Source organism: Schistocerca cancellata, chromosome 4 (genome assembly GCF_023864275.1).
Source record: "Schistocerca cancellata isolate TAMUIC-IGC-003103 chromosome 4, iqSchCanc2.1, whole genome shotgun sequence".
NCBI classification, from domain to species: domain Eukaryota; kingdom Metazoa; phylum Arthropoda; class Insecta; order Orthoptera; family Acrididae; genus Schistocerca; species Schistocerca cancellata.
Genome location: NC_064629.1, coordinates 201850119 through 201871626, shown reverse-complemented (window position 1 = coordinate 201871626; position 21508 = coordinate 201850119). Strand labels below are relative to the sequence as shown.

Sequence of the window (21508 nt, the reverse complement as noted above, 5' to 3'; positions counted from 1 at the left end):
GCCCAATGCGGATTTCGGAAGCATCGTTCTGCAGTTGACCATCTTGTTGCTCTCTCTCCACTTATGTCATGAACAATTTTCTCTGGAAACGCCAAACGGTAGCGATATTTTTTGATCTGGAGAGAGCATACGATACCTGTTGGAGGACAGGCATCCTCCGCACACTGTTCTCTTGGGGCTTTCGAGGCCGGCTGCCCCTTTTTCTTCGCGAATTTATGGCAGAGCGCACTTTTAGGGTGCGGGTGAACACTACTCTCTCCCGTACTTTCTCCCAAGAAAACGGGGTACCCCAGGGATCCGTGCTGAGTGTTGTACTGTTTGCCATCGCCATAAATCCAATTATGGATTGTCTCCTTCCTGATGTCTCGGGCTCCCTCTTTGTGGACGATTTAGCAATCTACTACAGCTCTCAACGGACCAGCCTTCTTGACCGACGTCTTCAAGGATGTCTCGATCGCCTCCACTTGTGGAGCATCGAAACCGGCTTCCGTTTCTCACCCAGTAAGACCGTTTGTGTCAATTTTTGGCGACGTAAGGAGTTTCTTCCGCCCTCCTTACATCTAGGTCCTGTCAACCTTCCGTTTTCAGACGTCGCTAAATTCTTGGGTCTTATGTTTGACAGAAAACTGTGCTGGTTCTCCCACGTTTCCTATCTTTCGGCTCGCTGTCTGCAATCGCTTAACACCCTCCGTGTCTTGAATGGTACCTCCTGGGGAGCGGACCGAGTGGTCCTTTTCCGCCTCTATCGCTCCTTAGTGCGCTCGAAATTGGATTATGGAAGCATAGTCTACTCCTCTGCTCGGCCGTCTATTCTTCGACGTCTCGACTCTATCCACCACCGTGGATTACGTTTAGTGTCTGGAGCTTTTTACACTAGCCCTGTGGAAAGCCTTTATGCTGAGACTGCTGAACCTCCGCTGTCCAATCGGCGAGCAGTCCTCCTGAGTCGTTATGCTAGCCATCTGTCTTCCATGCCTGCTAATCCAGCCCATGACCTTTTTTTCGACGCCTCCTTTGATGTAGGGTATGCAGGCCGCTCCTCCTCCCTACTACCCCGGGAGTCCGCTTCCGTCAACTGCTCCATTCTCTTTCCTTCCGCTTTCCTAAAACCTTCTTGACAACTTGGGGTACAGCACCGCCTTGGCTCCATCCCCGGATCTGCCTGCTCCGTGACCTTTGTCAATTTCCCAAGGATGGTACCCCTACACTTGTTTATCATCGGGCATTTGCTGCTCTATGTGCACAAATGACGGACGCCACATTTATTTACACCGACGGCTCGAAAACATCGTTAGGCGTAGGGGGTCCCTACATTGTTGGCGACACCCCAAATCGCTTTCGGCTTCCCGACCAGTGTTCGGTTTATACTGCGGAGCTTTACGCTGTTCTCCAGGCTGTCCACTACATCCGCCGCCATCAGCGGATACAGTACGTTATCTGCTCGGATTCTCTCAGCTCTCTCCTCAGTCTCCAAGCTCTTTACCCTGTGCACCCTCTGGTCCACCGGATTCAGGACTGTCTGCGCTTGCTCCACCTGGGGGGCGTCTCGGTGGCGTTCCTCTGGCTCCCGGGGCACGCTGGTATCTGTGGGAATGAGGCGGCCGATATAGCGGCCAAGGCTGCAGTCTCTCTTCCTCGGCCAGCTATTCAGTCGCTTCCCTTCACCGATCTACGGAGCGGTTTATGTCGCAAAGTTGCTCATTTATGGCATGCGCATTGGTCAACACTTCCCCGTAATAAATTGCGGGAAGTGAAAACCCTTCCTTGCGCTTGGACCTCTTCCTCACGAACGCGTCGTCGGGAGGAGGTAATTTTAGCTAGACTCCGGATAGGGCACTGTCTTTTTAGCCATCGACATCTTTTAAGCGGCGATCCTCCCCCACTCTGTCCCCACTGCTCTCAGCTGTGGACGGTAAGACACCTTTTAATTGAATGCCACTATTTTAATCCGTTACGCTCCCGTCTACAGCTATCGCCTGATCTATCGTCGATTTTAGCAGATGACACGCGCTCAGCCGACCGCGTTCTCCAGTTTATTAGTGACAGTGAAATGACGTCAGTCATTTGACACTTTTTTTGGGGACAACCACCCCCTTTCTGTAGTGGATTTTTAAGCATCCCTCTATTTTTAGTTTCTCCACTTTTATGACTTTGTTCCCATTGCTGCTGGTTTTCAATTTCGGTTTTTTACAGTCTTAAGTCACGGGCTAGGCGCTAATGACCATAGAAGTTTTGCGCAAAAAAAAAAAAAAAAAAAGCAATCAGATATATCTCGGACACAAATCTACCCCTGCCTCCAACACAATTTCTTTCATTCCTTCCACACACACAAATGTTATTCAGCTCCCCCTACAACCACCTGACATCTTTACTCACCACTTCCAGTGCCAGCTTCTTTTCCCAGTGCTATCCCTTCCCCCACTGCCCTCCACAATGGACCCCAGCTCTGTTTATCTGCACTAGTTCAGAAAAGTTTCCCTATCCTTAACCAAAAGCCTGTCCTATATCCTGCACACATGTGCATGTTTCTCCTACAGCTAGGGGAAGGAAGTGCATTCCGAAAGCTAGCCAAGCTCCATGCCTCTTGTTAGTGTGCCTATTGATGATGCAGTGCTTCTGCCTCTTGGTGTGTCATCACTTTTATTCCTAAATAAATTGTAAACATCTTGTTCAAAATACATAAGTTAATAATTCTTTTTATTAAAACCATGTTGCATATTAAGCACAGTTGAAGGAATTAGAACAGATGAAAGGGGTGTTATACGATACTGAACCAACAGTGGTATGTGAAAGGACCAGAAATCTTTCTGCTTTAAAATGTGCACAACTCAACATCTCCACTATATTGTGAACAGCAACTTTCCTTTTCATAATATTGTAAAAGTTATAAAAAAATTTACTAACCAAAATAAATTTTGGGCTCACAAAAGAAAGTTCAGAGTCAGTATTAATACCTGTGCCAAGCTGGAGCATCAACTAACAACTGGTTCAAAAATAATACAGAGCTGTAAGTTCTAGCTGACAGGTGACTCCACTGTGTGGGCAAGTTAGCTTCAAATTTTACTTTGATCTTATTTTTTTCCCTCCATTTCATACTTAGAGATTTTTAGATTACAAACATGCAAATCCTAATTATAAAACATGATTTAAATGAGCATAGTTGCATACCCACGACATTAGCTTTTCGGACAGTGGCATACACACCTTGTTGTCATTGGTCATTTGCATGTGAAAATGTCACGGTACAGTGTGCCTGAGTGTATATCACCTGTGAAGGCCTACTGTGCGAGCAATAACAGCCCAACTGTGGCTCGACCAAGTTCAAGCTGAAGACAACTGTTACAAGTGTTCTAACAATCAAGAATTTGATTCACAAGTTTGATAGAACAGGTAGTGTTCATGATGACAGTGTTAGCAATATCTGTTGTCCAAAAAGGGTGAAACCTCACGAAAACATCGAGAAGACTCTCATTGCATTTCAAACCAGGCCCAGGAAATCAATCAAACAAGCTGCACTACAGGTAGGAATCAACTGGGCGACACTTCAACAAATTGCTGTTGAAGACCTGCATCTCTTTCCATACAAAATTCAAACCCACCAGCCATTAAGCCCCAGGACCATGGAACAGAAGTTACATTTCACCAACACAGTTCACAGAACTGACGAACGATGTGGATATGATTTGATTTAGTAACAAAACCAACTTTTAGTTGGATGGGTTCGTCAATACGGAAATTTGGTGCTTCTGGAAGAATATTTTAATTTAAGAACTCACACACTCACTATCTTTTTAACCATGTGTTCTACAGTCTATATATTTTTGTGCATTGTGTGGCTAAGTTTTAGTTGTAGGGCTCAGCTTATTATTTATTGGACATGCACAATTATAACAGCAAGTAGTACTGTCATAATCACAACTTTCTGTTAATGTAAAATTTGTTTCATACTGAAGTTCATGTGGCTGTTGCATAGACATTAACATGTTCAATGAATACTCATGAAGTTTAGGTATGGACAATTGCCACTGTCCAAAAAGCTAATGTCGTGGGTATGCAACTATGCTCATTTAAATCGTGTTTTTATAATTAGGATTTGCATGTTTGTAATCTAAAAAATCTCTCTAAGTATGAAATGGAGGGAAAAAAACAATAAGATCAAAGTAAAATTTGAAGCTAACTTGCCCCCACAGTGGAGTCACCTGTCAGCTAGAACTTAGAGCTTTGTATCATTTTTGAACCAGTTGTTAGTTGATGCTCCAGCTTGGCACAGATTTTAATACTGACTCTGAACTTTCTTTTGTGAGCTCAAAATTTATTCTGGTGAGAAATTTTTTTTAACTTTTACAATATTATGAAAAGGAAAGTTGCTGTTCACCATATAGCGAAGATGTTGAATTGTGCACATGCAAACGCAACTCTCACACACGACTGCAGTCTCTGCCAGCTGAGGCCACACTTTTAACTTATAATATGTGATAACTTGATGTTTAGCAAATGCCTGTTGCTCTTCACGTTCGTATAATCTTAATTGCAGGTATCTGATGATGGCAGTAACCAAAGCAGTATCATGGTTGCCACAAATTCTGATAATCAGCTAATTTCAAATGTCACGAAAATCGGGGAAATATGAAAAATTCCTGAAGAAAAACCTCGTTTTTGTCTCAGTAGATGAAATGGTTTGTTTACTGAGATGTTGTGCATCTTTGCTGGCTGGGCACAGCTGAATACGTGCTTTCCTTCCATACTCCCTCATTCTTACTGCTTCTCCCCTTCCTACCATTCCCCTCAGATTGAAGTCAGTGGTGCCACCACCTCATCCCACTGGCCTAGCAGCTGCCAACGAGAGACGGGGAGGTGTGAGGAGGGGTTTGTTTGGATCTGATTCTCATTGACTATTGGTGCAGCGGCCAGATACAGTGGTCATGTGTGCATGAGTTGTGCCTGGCGGATTATGTGAAAGTGTGTGTACACTCATTTTCTGACAAGGGCTATGGTGAAAAATTTAGTTGTGAAAGTGTGATTGTCTTTTCTATGTGCCTGTCTGCAGCTGAGCGATCATCTTCACGGTGAGTTGGTACCTACTACCTATCCTCAATAGTATTGATTCTGATTATTTGCACAAGTTATCTGTTGCTTGGATTTATCGCTGTGGTCTCATTTCATCAACTTGGTGTCTGACATGTGAATATCTGGTCCCTTGAATGGACTTCCAGGATGGGCCAAAACCACAGGCCATTTCTGCGAGTATATCTAATGGATTGGGCTTGCCAATCTGTAGCTTAATGCACAGACCCTGACTGTTGGATCTAGTTTAACTGATCTGCCCACAGACCAAGTCTGTGTGTGATGAATGCAGCAGATTTTTGTCATGGACCCAGGACAGCAGTGCTCTGTGGCAGGCCAGAGGCCATGGGGGATGGATTTCAGGAATTGCGACTGGCTCCCCGCAAGTACATTGTATAGTGCCGTGTTTTGTAGATATTTTATTTATTCTAGTACATTTTGACACTTTGGAAGTCATCCATATATCAGAAACTATGGACGATACGAAGAAGAAAATTGTGGCAGTTTTTACGCTGTGAACTCGTACATTTCTCAAAAAAAAAAAATAAAATAAAATAACACAATACCTGTAAAATTAAATGACCATGTGGCAGTGTTTGCCGGGAGGCCCCAACCAGGTAAGTTTGGCCACCAGGTTGCAAGTCTTCATTCAGGTGATACCACATTGGCCAACTTGCGTGTCAGTTATCATGAAATGGTGATGAGGACAACACAATGCCCAGTCCATGAGAGGAGAAAATCTCCAACCCAGCCGGAAATCAAACCCGGATCTACTGCATGGTAGGCAAACACGTTACCATTCAACTAAGCAGTTGGTCGCACAATATCACTAAAATAACAGACATAACGCAGCATGTAATAATTGACAGTAATGAACATAGTAGAACCAACCTTTTGTTGGCGGTTACCTATAGTGTTGGTCTACACAACTCTTCAGTTCTTTTCTCTGAGGTTATTTCTGAAATCGATGAAGGTGTTTTAAAGCTGTCTTGAGACTCCAAGGAAATGTGTGTTTTTGTCACCAAATGTGTTTCGTTTTGTTGTGATAAAACATGATCAGTGGTCTTAATGAAACACAGATAAGATTTAGCTTGCTTTCTCCATCTAAATACAGTTCATTGCAAAAGATGTTGATGTTAGTACTTTAGATTTGTGCTCACAGATTTAGAAATACTGAAGTGCTGCTTGTGTCTGTGTATGTGTGGATGGATATGTGTGTGTGCGCACATGAGTGTATACCTGTCCTTTTTAATCCCCTAAGGTAAGTCTTTCCACTCCCAGGATTGGAATGACTCCTTACCCTCTCCCTTAAAACCCACATCCTTTCGTCTTTCCCTCTCCTTCCCTCTTTTCTCATGAAGCAACTGTTGGTTGTGAAAGCTTGAATTTTGTGTGTGTGTGTGTTTGTGTTTGTTTGTGTGTGTATCAACATGCCAACGCTTTCATTTGGTAAGTTACATCATCTTTGTTTTTAGATATATTTTTCCCATGTGGAATGTTTCCCTCTATATATGTATGTATATGTATATGTGTGTGTGTGTGTGTGTGTGTGTGTGTGTCGAAATAACAAGGCTTGTGCACAGGGGTCGATAAGAGGTTTGTGAACTTACACCATTTATTGCCTGAACCACTCATTTCTGAGCCAAAAATATTCCTTTATAATGGGAAGAGTTACCTCAAAATATAATACCATATGACATAAGCAAATGAAAACAAGCAAAGTAGACTAATTTTTGTGTCGGACGATCACTCTCTTCAGATACCTTTTGAATAGTAAAAATGGCAGCATTGTATTTCAACAAGATAATGAATGCGGGCTTTCCATGACAGGTTACTATCTATCTGAACACCTAGAAATTCGAACTGTTCAGTTCTACTAATCATATGCCCATTATGTGAAATTAAAATTTCAGGTTTTGTTGAATTGTGTGTTAGAAACTGTAAAAACTGAGATTTAGTGTTACTTTATTTTCTACAAGCCATGACCTTAGGTCATGAACTGCACTATTTGAAACCGAGCCAACATTGCACACAACATCCTTTACTACCAAGCGAGTAGTGTCATCAGCAAACAGAAATATTTTAGAGTTACTCGTAATACTGGAGGGCATATCATTTGTAAGGAGTGTTCAAAAAGTCCTTCCGCAGTGCCGTATGATTGTTAGCCATGCGTGCCGTATGATTGTTCGCCTGCCTGGGTTACTTCCCTTCAAGTGCACTCTCCCAACATTCCACTGTTTCGTTTATCTCAGCCAGCATGAGTAGTATTGTTGGTGTGTGTCGTTATGTGTTGACATGAACATTTAAGTTTAGTTCCCTTGTTCGTTTGTTTCTTTTTTATCACTGTCAAAATGCTAACCATTGAAGAACGTGTGTTTTTAGTTGAATAAGTGTTAAAAGCTGGCGGTAAATACATAGTTTTGGTTCATCAAACATTTAACTCTCTCTTCCCGGAGACAACACTCCCACATCGCGATACTGTGTGAGATTTGATTGACAAATTTCGAAGTACGTGTTTAGTGACAGATGCACCGAGAAGTGGTCATCCTTGCATTTTGTCTGAGGATAAACTACTTGATATTTCCGATAAAATGTCCACGAGTCTGAACAAATCAGTAAGAAAACTCACCTAGGAAATCGATGTTAGTGTCGGAACGGCCCACACAGCTCTAAGGAAAAAATTAGAACTTTTCTCATACAAAGTGACAGTCATGCAAGAACTGAAAAATATTGATCATGGCAAGAGACTGCATGATCTCATAATTTCACAGAGACTTTTGCCTCCACGATCACCTGACCTAACACTACCTGACTTTTTCTTCTGGGGGTGCAGCGAAAGCAACTGCCTATAAAATCCGTCCAAAATCCATTGATGAATTGAAAACTGCGATATCCACTTTTCACTGCTTCTGTTACAGAAGAAATGTTACAGCTTGTGTTTGGAAACATGATTAGGTGAATTGAATTGTGTATTCAACACCAGGGGGGACACTTTCAACATTTAATGTGAAAATTTGAAAGTAAAAATGAATATTCAATAAATTAATAACTTGTATTTCACCGAGTTTCATTTCAATATATTCACTGTGGCATACGGCACTGCAGAGAGACTTTTTGAACACCCCGTATAAATAAGGAACAGGAGTGGCCCCAAGACTGATCCCTGGGGCACTCCCCACTTGACCGTACCCTACTCAGACCCCACATCACAGCCATTCTCAACACTGTGAGTAAATGACCTTTTTGCTGTCTGTTGCTAAAGTAATATGTGAATCAATTGTGAGCTACTCTCTGTATTCTGTAATGTTCCAACTTCTGGAGCAATATTTTGTGATAAACACAAACACCTTAGTTAAATCAAAACATATGTCTAGCGTTTAAAACCTTTTGTTTAACCCATCCAGTACCTGACAGAGAAAAGAGAATATAGCATTTTTAGTTGTTAAATGACTTCTGAAGCTGAACTGTACATTTGATATAAAATTGTGTGATACAAAATGATCCATTATCCTTACATACACGGCCTTTTCAATAACTTTAGCGGACACTGATGACATAGAAATAGGTCTAAAATTGTCTGCATTATCCCTTTCTCCCTTTTTATAAAGCAGCGTTACTACTGAGTAATTTAATCATCCAGGAAACTGACCATTCCTAAAGGGAAAACTACGAATATGGGTAAATACAGGGCTTACGTGTGCAGGGGCGCCGACTTATAAAAAATATGGGGGGGGGGGGGGGGGGGCTTGCCCTAGGAAATTTTCTAAATTTTAGATGAAGAATAGTGAGTTTGAAAGTTTTTTTAAAGCATTTTTGAGTCATATGATCAACATTAGAACCCCGAAAACTGGACTCTCAATCACTTGACGCTCCGGGGAAACTCGATAAGCCTGACACATTTTGTGGCTTAGAAAAAAAAAAGACATAAGCACACATGATATTTTCATGAAAAGCAAATTTAATTTACAGTAATAATCATGCTTATAGACTATTACAGAGCAGTGAATATATAGCTATCAAAAGACTGAAATTATATTTAAATAAATCCTAAACTATCATTAAAAGAATAAAACATAAAATATTGCTGTTGCACAGCAATAGCACTTTGACTAATAAGTGAAATAGCTAATTTAAGCTTACTTTGAATAAGGCTCAGGGTTCATTAAATAAAAACAATATCTCAAAGTTAATGTTTTAATACAGTTAATAAAGTTAATACAGTATGCCTAATACTTTGTCAAAAAGTATATAAATAGTGGGTTTCAATGGGGTCTTACACCCTAAAAATATTTAAGTATTTGAAAATAACTAAAACAGTACTATAGTAGTATAGTAATATAGTACTAAACTACTAAACTAGTACTGATATTTCCAAACTGAAAATTTAACATTATGTATGTATTTGAGTCTCTACTTTATAAAGATTTTTAATATTGATCTAAATGCCATTATTAGGGCTATTGTCTTAGGTGCAAATGTCGACTGTCTGACTGGATTACTGAATATGAAGTCAGTGATGACTGGTCTGATATCCAATTCATCCAAAACATCTCAGTGGACATGAAGAACAGCCAAGTTGTTAAATCGCTTCTGTCCCATTGTTGATTGGAGATAAGACTACAGACGTCTTAGGGTGCTAACTGACTGTTCTGCTGTTGCTGTCGTGATTGGAACTACCTGGAGAAGCTTAATGCACTTCACTACTTCTCATAATATTTCTCCAACTGCAAGCTCTTGTGTAATGTACTTTCTTACATCACACATGTTTTTTAAGACCAGTTGTTTTTTATTAGCGATATCAGCTAACATATTAAAGTTAAGCACAGTCTCTCAATGTCTAGCTCATATTTGAAAAACTCGGTTGATTTTTCCAAATTTGTTTCACTTCTGTTTAGTAAAAGCAAGCACTTTTGTTCAACTGCAATGACCTGTGCGAGTCCAGTTGAAGCAAACCGCTCATTAATGCAGGATTGCACCGTTTCACAAACTTAGATTTAAATAGCTTTGTAGTATTCCTTTGGAGTTTTGAAAGTGTGCTGTGAGCTGGATTCGTTGTTTTCATACTACTTTGGTATACTTAGATTCCGAGGAAGTGAAGGATCATCAACTTGTGAAGGTTTCTCTTTTAAACAGAATTCCCAAAAGTGTTCAAAACAATCATGCCTTCCATTCAATATACAAATTAAGCCCTCATATATTTTTTCCAGATCAGCAACGCATGGATGATGGCATTGAATTTTTTCATTGACATCTTCTGCTGGGTTCATTGCATGGCAATAAAGATGTAAAAAGGAAGAAGTCTCGAATTGTAACATTGACACAAGGTAGCCTGCACATTTGTGACCTGCCTCTGTTTTGTCCTCTGCAGAAAATGTTTCAAAAAAACTCTAGAAGCTCTTCAAAGTTTTTCAATATTCTCAAGATATTAGAAGCTCCCATGGTCCATCGAGTCGGGCAAAGGGGTCATAGACCAGCTTGGTCATTGGCGCTCTCATAGCGTATGCTTCTGAAAAGTCCCATCCTTCGGTTGGATTCCCTTACGGTGTTTATTAAGTCCTTGGCTAAAGCTGTGATATCCCTCATAGACGTAAGATGGTGGAGACTGTCTATAACTGCCAAGTCTAAACTGTGAGCAGTGCAGTGCACATAACGTGCATTGGTTGTATATCTGAAATTAACTTTTTTGGTCCTTTGAACTTACCTCTCATATTCGAGGCACCATCATAGCACTGTCCTCATAAGTTATCCATTGACAAATCAAGACGACCAAAAAGTGTTTTAAAATAATAGACAGTGTTTGTGATTCAGGGTTGGGGGTCTCATGTAAGCCAATAAAGTCTTCGTTGATGATTAAGGAATCGTCGACAGTACGAATACAAAATGACACTTGTTCGTGAATCAAAGAATCACTTGTTGAAGCCAACACCTTTCTCAACACAGGCTTTCCTAGATGATCAATGATCTCGTTTTGAATATTGTGGGACATCCACTTACACCCCGAACGCTCTAACCAATGTTTAAACTCAGGTATGTCATTCTTTCAGACTTCCAACAATTGAAAAAAAAATTGAGTATACATCTTTGTGCCCTCTAATTGCTAGTCCTTGTCGGCATAGAAATTGCACGGTAGCAAAAATTGTCTAAAGAGCATAAAGGCCTATCTTCATACCACTATCTAACTGTTCATTCTGTTGGAAGGCCACATTTCGGTTAGCGATAGAATTTAGTTTCAGAACATCATCTTTATGTGTAACCGTTTTTTCATGAAGACAGAATTTTTCCAAAGCCTTTTTCCTGTTAGAAAACCCTACGGAAGTAATGCATCTTCTTTTTTTGAAGAAAATTGTAATAGACTTTTAGTGCCTTCCTCTTTGCGGGTATTGCAAAAAACTTTTTCGGTAGGTGCTTCATATTCTAGCCATGTATATTTGATCAACAAATTTAACCATTGCAAACTTAATTCACAATACACTAAGGGACTAAAGTAAACAAATAAAATATAGTCATAAAATAGTCCACTAAAGTCGAAACACTAAACACCTCTACAGCATGCACTGAATAAAACTATCCACTTGGAATGACTTCGACAGCAAGGTGGGCTTTATATAGCTGTGGCATCGTAATGTCTTGAAGCGTCAAGGTGACGCGACGCGAGGCGGAGGGTTCCACGCGCTTCTGGTCCAGTCTTTTTGATGTCGCAATGGTCGCAGCACTGGCCTGTTTGGGCCAGACTTTACCCGAAGGTTCGCACACAAACAAATTCTAAGTGTGCCTGCAGCACCACAACACTATCATGATTCATCCCACTCGTTTTCAGTTAACCTGCTTACTACTGTAACAATTGTTTTAACTCATTACTGAATGTATTTTAAAAGGTACCTATCGTCAAACAAGGAAAATAAAAAATTCCAACATAATTTTGTGATTTTACAAAGCATAATATAACTAAAAAGTTTCTTAAATTATTGGGGGTGCTCCTCCCCCTCCCCCAACAAATTTTTGATGGGGCTCGGGCCCCTGGGCCCCCTCGGGCCCCATGGAGTCAGCGCCTGTGAACATGTGCAGCATCGTACTTTAATATTCTGCTAGGCACTCCATTATATCCATGAGAGTCCTTAGTCTGCAGTGATTTAATTATTGACTTAATCTCCCCCCTTGTTTGTATCACAGAGGAGTATTTCAGACATCAGTCTCAGAAAGGCATTTATCTAGGAAGTTATGATTCCCTGTAGAAACTAAATTTTTATTTGATTCGCCAGCATTGCTCAGAAAATGATTGTTAAATAATGTACATATATCTGATTTATCAGTCACAACATATAGTTTTAATTTTATCCTTTGAATTAGCTATTCTGTTTGCATACCAGGTACTCTTTGCCTTCCCAATAAAATTTTTAAGCACCTTACAATATCATTTGTTCTATGAGATATTTGCTTGTTAATAGATGGCTAGTCTGATAATGGTTGTGACACACACAAATCAGGTTTATAGTAGCGGAGATGGTTTTACCAGGGATGTTTATTGAATCATAATGACCTTATCATTGATGAGATGTTACATTATAACCTTTCATTCAGACTTGTGAAATTACCTTCTCGCTTGCTTTGTTGGTGAGTTGTTTCCATGGCTCGTGTAGTCCAAGGAGCCACCACAGGACAAGGTAAGAAAGTAATTTGTAGACCCAGTCTCTCTGTAACTATTTAGCTCAATTCTTGAAGAGGTTAATTTCCTTAAACACCTTCCTCTTTGATGTTGCGTAAAGGAAGCTCTTGTTCTGTAAGATAGCAGTACCATCCGTTTGTTCTTGTCTGCTGTTGTTTCTGCTCGGTAAGCTCTTTCTCCCTTCGTGGATTTACTTTCTAGTCCATTTTCATATTGTTTAGAAAACCCTATGTGTACACATGGTATTTAAAACTAGTTACTAGTTCAGAAACAAACACTCATTGTGTGTCCCCATTTATAGTTAACTAAAATTCCTTGTAAGTTACAGATATTTATTAATTTAGTTCACTTTCAGAAAGCCCTCGAGCAAGTCTTACGGTAGCTGTGAGACGCACTGGTGATACCTACCATGATATTGGCAAGCTTTATGAAGAACAGCCTAAATTGGACTGGGAACCACTTGCAGATACACTTCACATATATAAAGGGATGATATCGTCTTTCCCAGATATTTTGACTGTACACAGAGTGAGTTAAAAATGTTGCATATAATACATATCTGTACCATAATCTTGTACATGAAGAATAGAATAGAATAGAATAGAATAGAATAGAAGTTTGTCTTGTAACATACAATGGCAAGCCATTGACATCATGTACAGGACTCTCATCAAAACACACAAACTGGTTTACAATTTTACTTGTAATATCAGTAATATATCATATACAGTATTAATTACTTAATTAATTAAGCAGGTAATAATTTTTCTTCAATAATAAGAAACTTTCAAAAATTAACAGTCCTGCATACATGCGCTCTCATGCTCAAATTTCCAGGTTGTCATTTATGAATTTTTCTACTGAATAGTACAGAAATGTTACTAGTTTCTCATATAAGCTTTTTTCCAATGTTCCTAAATTCATGTTGAGGAATTCTCTTCCTTTCACATTGTTATAAATTTTCATACTGATATAGTGTGGATTTTGAGCATAAAGTTTTAAAGGGTGGTTGGGCAGCATAAAATTATTTTGATTTCTGGTTTTGTAATCTGGCTGAAAATGATTTGCTACAAATAAATCAGGGTTACTGTGTATAAAGATAATCAGCTCATATATGTCTAATGAAGGAACACTTAAAATAGCTTTTTTTTTTTTTTTAGGAGTCTTCTTCTTAAGTTGCCAATCCTAAGATTGATTTGCAGCAGCTCTCCATTCAGTGCGCTTGTCGGCCAGCCTCTTCAATTCCGTGAAACTTCCGCATCCTAGGTCCTGCATTATCTGGCTTATGTACTTTCTTCTAGGTCTGCCTCTTGCTCTTTTGCCCTCCACAAGGCCTTCCGTTATAGTGTGGAGAAGACTTTCATGTCTCAGAATGTGTCCCATCCATATATCTCTCCTCTTCTTGTCCGTCTTCCAAAGAACTGGAACTTCCTCCGCTCTCTGCAGGACTTCTTCATTTGTCATCCTGGCCGTCCATGGAATTTTTAACATCCTTCGCAGACACCACATTTCGAATCCTTCAATCCTTCTTCTTTCGTCCTCTCCTTAGGAGTGGGCAACATGATTTTCTTTGCCCTACATTGTGCATATTTCTAATGATGGTTTTCTGAAGTTTTAGTATTAGACACATACGGTTTGAGTTACCCCAAAATAAAATTCCACACCTTCTGACTGGCTCAAAGTAGCTGTGATATACAACTTTTCATATGCTTATACTGGTAGCATTATACAATATCCTCATTGCGTATGTCTGTAATATAACAGTAAAGTCACAAAAAATTAAATAATAATTTGGGATTTATGGAAATGATGTAATTTCAGTCTTCGCTCATTTACTTAGAAGTAAGAAACCGTATCCAGTATACTCTTGATTATTCAGGATAATGTGAGGAAGATGATGCACAAATAATTGAAAGACATGAATAATAGAGATATTTTCAAACATGTATTCTTTGTTCAAAAATTTATCCAAGTTCTGTGCTTAGGTACTGTAGATCTATCTATTTCTTTAAATGGTCTCTGATGTTGGTGTGCTTCTGAAAGTAATTGATACTTTTTCTGCACAACATTTCAAATTTTTCTTTTAGCAATAATATCATTGTGCTGAAACCACTACTGGTTCACATACTGTAGAAGAGTATCAGCACATTGCAGTGCAGTACAATGACTGTGAGGTCACGGTCGTCATCACCACTTTTACATTCACTGTTCTCTTCTTTGTTTTGTTGTGATGCAGCAATCACAATTTCAGCAACACTCGTACTGGAAGCTAGGTTCACACTCGTCGATCTTCAGCCACTCATTCACATTTTTTTCATAGATGTTTTCAAAACCATTTGAACTTATTGCCAGATTCATTATTTGTGCCGTGAAAATCACTGTGTTCTATATCTGGAAGTATTTTTCTCCATGAAAGATTAGTGAGTGAGTGCAGCGAAGTAGCAACGTTTTACCAATGCAATTGTGCCTTGGCCCATTGGTTGTGTAATGGCAGTCACGTTAGGCAGTAAAAAAACTTAGTTACAATGAGACCATTATCAGATATGAGAATCATCTTGTCAGGCTGTGAAGGAGTGTTTTCAAGCAATAGAACAGCCTTCTGTGGCAATCTTTTCTCCTCTAGAAATTGCTGAACTTGTACAAAATGTGTGTGGAACCAGTTTCTGAACATTTCACTGTCCATCCATGCGTCTTTTTGGTCATAATAATGCGCAGGGAGATCTTTAGCTGTGATATCCTTGAATGTTCATTTTTTTATTATTTTACAATCACTACTATTTTCTATTTGTCTTTCCCAGAGAAGCATTAGGAGTGCACAAATTTGTAATGTGTTCTTTAGATGACTTATCTCCAGGAGCATGAACTTCACTCTTAAAAGCAGGGTTTCAGGTTGCTAGACATTTCCAGTACAGACCACTTTCTTCTGCACTATAAATTTGATCTAGTATGAAATTCTCTTCTTCTACAAATTTCTGAATTCTTCCTGGAAGGAATCGGCTGCCATAACATTCGAATTAAGCTGCTCTCCTCGCACAGGAAGTTAACAAATCCTGTGATATTGTTTGAATCTGTTTAGGCATTCTGATGAAGTTTTAAATTCTCACTTTGAACCCTAGAGCTTAATGAAAAAAATTTCACTTTTTTGGCACACATTGTGCCTCAAACAGTAACACCTTTTGCTCGTTTTTGGCTAAACCATTGAGAAAGAGCAGCTTCTAATTCAACAAATGGAGACCTCTTGATGCTTTTTGTGCAGATGGTTCAATACTAGAATCGCATTTCCTGACAAAAACCTGTATTTCGTGCTCTTTCTTTTTATAGTCCCATACAGTCTGCATTCCAATTCCATAGTCAGTAGTTTCTCCCTTCTCATATCTTTCAGTTATTTCTAATTTTTGTTTTAATGTAAACATTTTTTTCCCCCTGTCATATCTTTTACAAATTTCTTCTGACTTCCTTCATCGATACTTACGCACCATTCGTTTTAAATTTACGTGGACCATGCGGGCCAATAACAATGGAAATGGTATTCTGTTGTCATGTGCAGTTGTTTAAACACTGAAAATGGCACTTGTCATCATGTGGCATGTTGTTTGTTGTTGTTTCATAGAGAAAAATATTGCAAGTGTTTTTATAGCTATGAATAATCTGCACATGAATAATCTGGAGTATGGTTTATTTATGAGCATGTATGTTTGTGAGGCATATAAATTTCCAGTTTTTACTGCCCATCATATATAAAAAAATACTTATACAAAATAAAGTTTACAGAATATTGTTTCCTCTTTTTATCCTCTGATTTTTAGTGTATCACTCATTGTTGGAATTGGTTTTAAGAAGTAATCGACAGTTGAATTAATTATTGTATCACCTAAACTAATTGTCGGTGTATGTGCTATCTTACGAATAGTAAGAACAACAAATCTTTTCAGGGTGCCCTCCAAAAACGGAAGGAATGTGAGAAACTTGCAAGTGACCACAAAATGGATCAGACCCAGTTGAAAGAAGTTATTAGACGTACAGATGTCGTTTCTTATGCCCTTCTTGCTGAGGTGTCCCATTTCCATAGTGAAAGGGTTATTGACTTTAAATGTGCAATGCAGAAGTACTTGACAGAACAAATAAAATTTTACCAAGAGGTATGTGTTGGGTTTCTTTATATGGCACATGTTAATAGAATAGTTTTCCATATATTTAAAACCTTTCCTTAAGAGAGAGAATAGTGTCATAAATTTTGTACTAGTATGATGTGTCCATTGTGATTGGCTTCCAGAGTGGTTATGTTACATGGGTGCCATATGTGCAGATACATTTATTTCCTTGTACAAGGAAAGCATCGGAGGTTACTGAAGATATGACAGACTGATATAACTAAAGTGTAACAGAAATGCTTGGGAGTTAGGACGACAACATTTTTGAGAAATTTCATTGGGTAGATGTAGAGAACTAGTATCAAAGGTAGACTTGTAGCAATCATGCTTACTATGCACCTGAAGAAGAAATTAAAATTAGTGCACATGGAGGCATGTCAGTTAGGAATTTAGCATATGAAGTGAGAAAATAGGCAGAAAGGAAGTGGCTAATAAGTAGCCTCTGTCATTCACTGTATTGGGATTTACAGAATTTAGTTTCAAATTCAGAGAGGTTGATGTAAATTAAAACTATTGTTGTGAGCAGAGAGAATTTTAGATATAATGCCCAAAAAGTCTATTTGCACTTGTGCTGATATCCATGTGACCGATCTTGTGCAGTCTAATAATAATAATAATAATAATAATAATAATAATAATAATAATAATAATAATAATAATAATAGATACAGAGGTGACACATCAAGCTAAAACCAAACAAAGGTCGCTGCACTACGCATTCATTGATTACCAAAAAGCTTTTGATAGTGTACCCCACTCATGGTTACTACAAATATTGGAAATATACAAAGTAGATCCCAAATTGATACAGTTCCTAAACATAGTAATGAAAAATTGGAAAACCACACTTAATAGCCAAACAAATTCAAATAATATCACATCACAGCCAATACAGATTAAGCGTGGAATATACCAAGGAGACTCATTAAGTCCTTTCTGGTTCTGTCTTGCTCTGAACCCACTATCCAACATGCTAAATAATACAAATTATGGATATAATATTACTGGAACATACCCACACAAAATCACACATAATCACACATTTGCTATACATGGATGATCTAAAACTACTGGCAGCAACAAATCAACAACTCAACCAATTACTAAAGATAACAGAACTATTCAGCAATGATGGAACAGACAATTGTAAGAAAAATAGCATAGTCAAGGGAAAACACACTAAACAAGAAGATTACGTATTGGATAACCACAGCGGCTCCATAGAAGCGATGGAAAAAACAGATGCCTATAAATATCTAGGATACAGACAAAAATAGGAATAGATAATACAAATATTAAAGAAGAACTAAAAAAAAATAGACGAAGACTAACAAAATACTGGAAACAGAATTGACAGCAAGAAGCAAGAAACAAGACAAAAGCTATAAATACTTATGCTATACCATTATTGACCTACTCATTTGGAGTAGTGAAATGGAGTAACACAGACCTAGAAGCACTCAATACACTTACACGATCACAATGCCACAAATATAGAATACATCACATACATTCAGCAACAGAAAGATTCACATTAAGCAGGAAGCAAGGAGGAAGGGGATTTATCGACATAAAAACCTTCATTATGGACAGGTAGACAATTTAAGAAAATTCTTTATAGAACAAGCTGAAACTAGCAAAATACACAAAGCAATCACTCATATAAATACATCGGCTACACCACTGCAATTTCATAACCACTTCTACAACCCTTTAGATCACATAACATCAACAGATACGAAGAAAGTAAATTGGAAAAAGAAAACACTACATGGCAAGCACCCGTATCATCTAACACAGCCACACATCGATCAAGACACATCCAACACATGGCTAAGAAAAGGCAATATATACAGTGAGACGGAAGGATTCATGATTGCAATACAGGATCAAACAATAAACACCAGATATTACAGCAAGCATATTATTAAAGATCCCAATACCACAACAGATAAATGCGGACTTTGCAAACAACAAATAGAAACAGTAGATCATATCACAAGCAGATGTACAATACTAGCAAATACAGAATACCCCAGAAGATATGACAATGTAGCAAAAGTAATACATCAACAGCTTGCCTTACAACATAAACTTATAAAACTACACGTTCCCACATACAAGTATGCACCACAAAATGTACTGGAGAATGATGAATACAAATTATACTGGAACAGAACCATTATAACAGATAAAACAACACCGCATAACAAACCTGACATCATACTCACCAATAAAAAGAAGAAATTAACACAACTAATCGAAATATCCATACCCAATACAACAAATATACAAAAGAAAACAGGAGAAAAAAATTGAAAAATACATCCAACTGGCTGAGGAAGTCAAGGACATGTGGCATCAGGATAAAGTTGACATTATACCAATTATACTATCAACTAAAGGAGTCATACCACACAATATCCACCAGTACATCAATGCAATACAGCTACATCCAAACTTATATATACAACTACAGAAATCCGTAATTATTGATACATGTTCAATTACCCGAAAGTTCCTAAATGCAATATAACATATACAGTTAAAAGGAAGTCACGCTTGATCAAGGTCCGTGTCACTTTCCATTTTTGACCAGACATAACGTCTGAGGAAAGAAAGAAAGAATAATAATAATAATAATAATAATAATAATAATAATAATAATAATAATACAAGGTTCATGCACTCAGCATTGTAATCTTACTGTTTTTAATGTTAACTGAAATACATTCTAGAATTCTTTCAGACTATTCATTTATGGAATGAGAAACTACTTTACTTAAGATATAAAGAGGCAGTGTCTGCATATTATCTAATTATTTCATTTTTTTTTTCAGATAATTGGTAAGCTGCAAGAAGCATTGTCAATGTATGAAAATTAATCACACTCTTGGAAAACGTAATTTCCATAGAAGTGGTTCCTGTGACGGCAGTTATTAAAAAAATTAGCTAAATCTTTTGTAACGTACTTTGTAAAACAAGAAAGTTGGTATATTCACTATCATGTATGTTTGAATGAGACAGTTTGAATACATTGTATTGAATCTGATTGTGTGAGACGTTTATGTTGAACTTTTACTTTGTTCTAGTCTGTAAATTGTGAAGATAGTACTCTTAGATTTAAATTGTAAACTGAAGGCACCAATAATGCTATAAATAGATATAAATTATTGTAAATTATAAGTTACTGTTGTATGCATCTGCTGATTAATGAATTATTAATTTTTTGTAGTGAAACTGATTTTTTTGTAATTCATCAACCAGAGTACTGCCATAATCATGTCGTGCAAAGATATTTATGTACTTTGAGGAAATAGTTAACTAGAAATAATTTATCATAATCATCAATCACCCTCCCATCATCATCATCATCAATCATCAATCACCCTCCTCATAATCATACTCAGTGACTGTGATGTAAGTGGTAATGTAAAGTCATTTTTTTACCTACAAAACAGTCTTAATATTTTAAATGCAGCTTTCAATCAGTACATTCCCATGATTATTTTAAACTTAAGAAATAGCAATTTTAAGTTGCTAAAAGTATTGTTTATCTTCCTGAGTTTATAGTATTGTTTTCCAGAAGTGTATTCTGTTCCCATCACTGTATCAATTATTATTTCATAACCATTACTAAAATTTTAATAATGTCAGGTATTTCTTGTAACTTCCATTCTATTGAAATATAAATTTGAATTCATCACCTTTCTTGCTAGATAATAGAGGAAACGATGTTCCTTTACAGAGCTGTGCTCATAAAATATGATGATAGTTCAGCATTGATATCTTATGTGATATCAGTTGTTGTGGACTGATGTCAGTTTCCGTCAGTGTTTCATGTGATGAGCCACCATATTTTTTAGCACAATAAGAATTACATTGTAATATTTTGATGTTTCTAGTGGTTTTGTTACTGTAAGGTTATAAATGTAAATATAGCTTAAGTGATTGTATGAACTCATTGCTGCCACAGAAGCTTGCTCTGTTGACATTGTTGTACTTGTTATGGAGGAATATTAATTTTGTAGTTGGTACCTTTATGTGAAAGACTGTGAATGGAGCTATAAAATTTTCACAAAAATATAGTTGAAAAGCAAATATTATGTAAAAATTGAACCTCAAATCCATATTTGCCCTGTTCCTGATCAAATGAAACTAAGATTATTTCATCTTGTTCTCAGTAATCTTCTAACAAAAAGTATGTTAAAGGAAATACTGAACTATAATTTTTCATGGTATAAATGAGTGAAGCATTATAGAATTCATTATTGTTCTTGTGCATGGGGAAATTGTCTAAATGAGAATATTTCCCTCTTAAAGAAGCAGGCATAATTTACTACCAGTCAGTCTGTGAGTTACTAAATGCATTCAGGAAGTGCCATCAACATTTTGTTGCAAAATATTGGACCAATAATTTTGCATATAATTTTACCAAAAACTTTATTTCCAGTGGCAGTTATTCACTAGATTCAACAAAGTGAGGATGATCCTACAGGTAGAGGACTGATGCAACCCCTTTAAAGTGGGCTCTCCACAAATTGAAATTCCAAAATCATTACCAACTAGTTTTCATTTTGTAGCTTATTGTGTGATATGATGAAACTTCATGACATAGATTACAATTGTA

The 21508-nt window shown here is 37.7% G+C and overlaps 1 protein-coding gene across 2 annotated transcripts in view; it reads left to right on the top strand.

Annotated features, from left to right (window-relative positions):
- Positions 1–20981, top strand: part of LOC126183776 (sorting nexin lst-4) — a 101482-nt gene extending 80501 nt beyond the window's left edge. For both annotated transcript variants that reach the window (XM_049926011.1, XM_049926013.1), the window contains exons 10-12: positions 13083–13255; positions 16660–16866; positions 19719–20981. In XM_049926011.1, coding sequence (XP_049781968.1) covers positions 13083–13255; positions 16660–16866; positions 19719–19763 — 425 coding nt within the window. In that variant the 3' untranslated portion in view covers positions 19764–20981. The remainder of the gene's footprint in view (positions 1–13082; positions 13256–16659; positions 16867–19718) is intronic.
- The last annotated feature ends 527 nt before the right edge of the window (positions 20982–21508 follow it).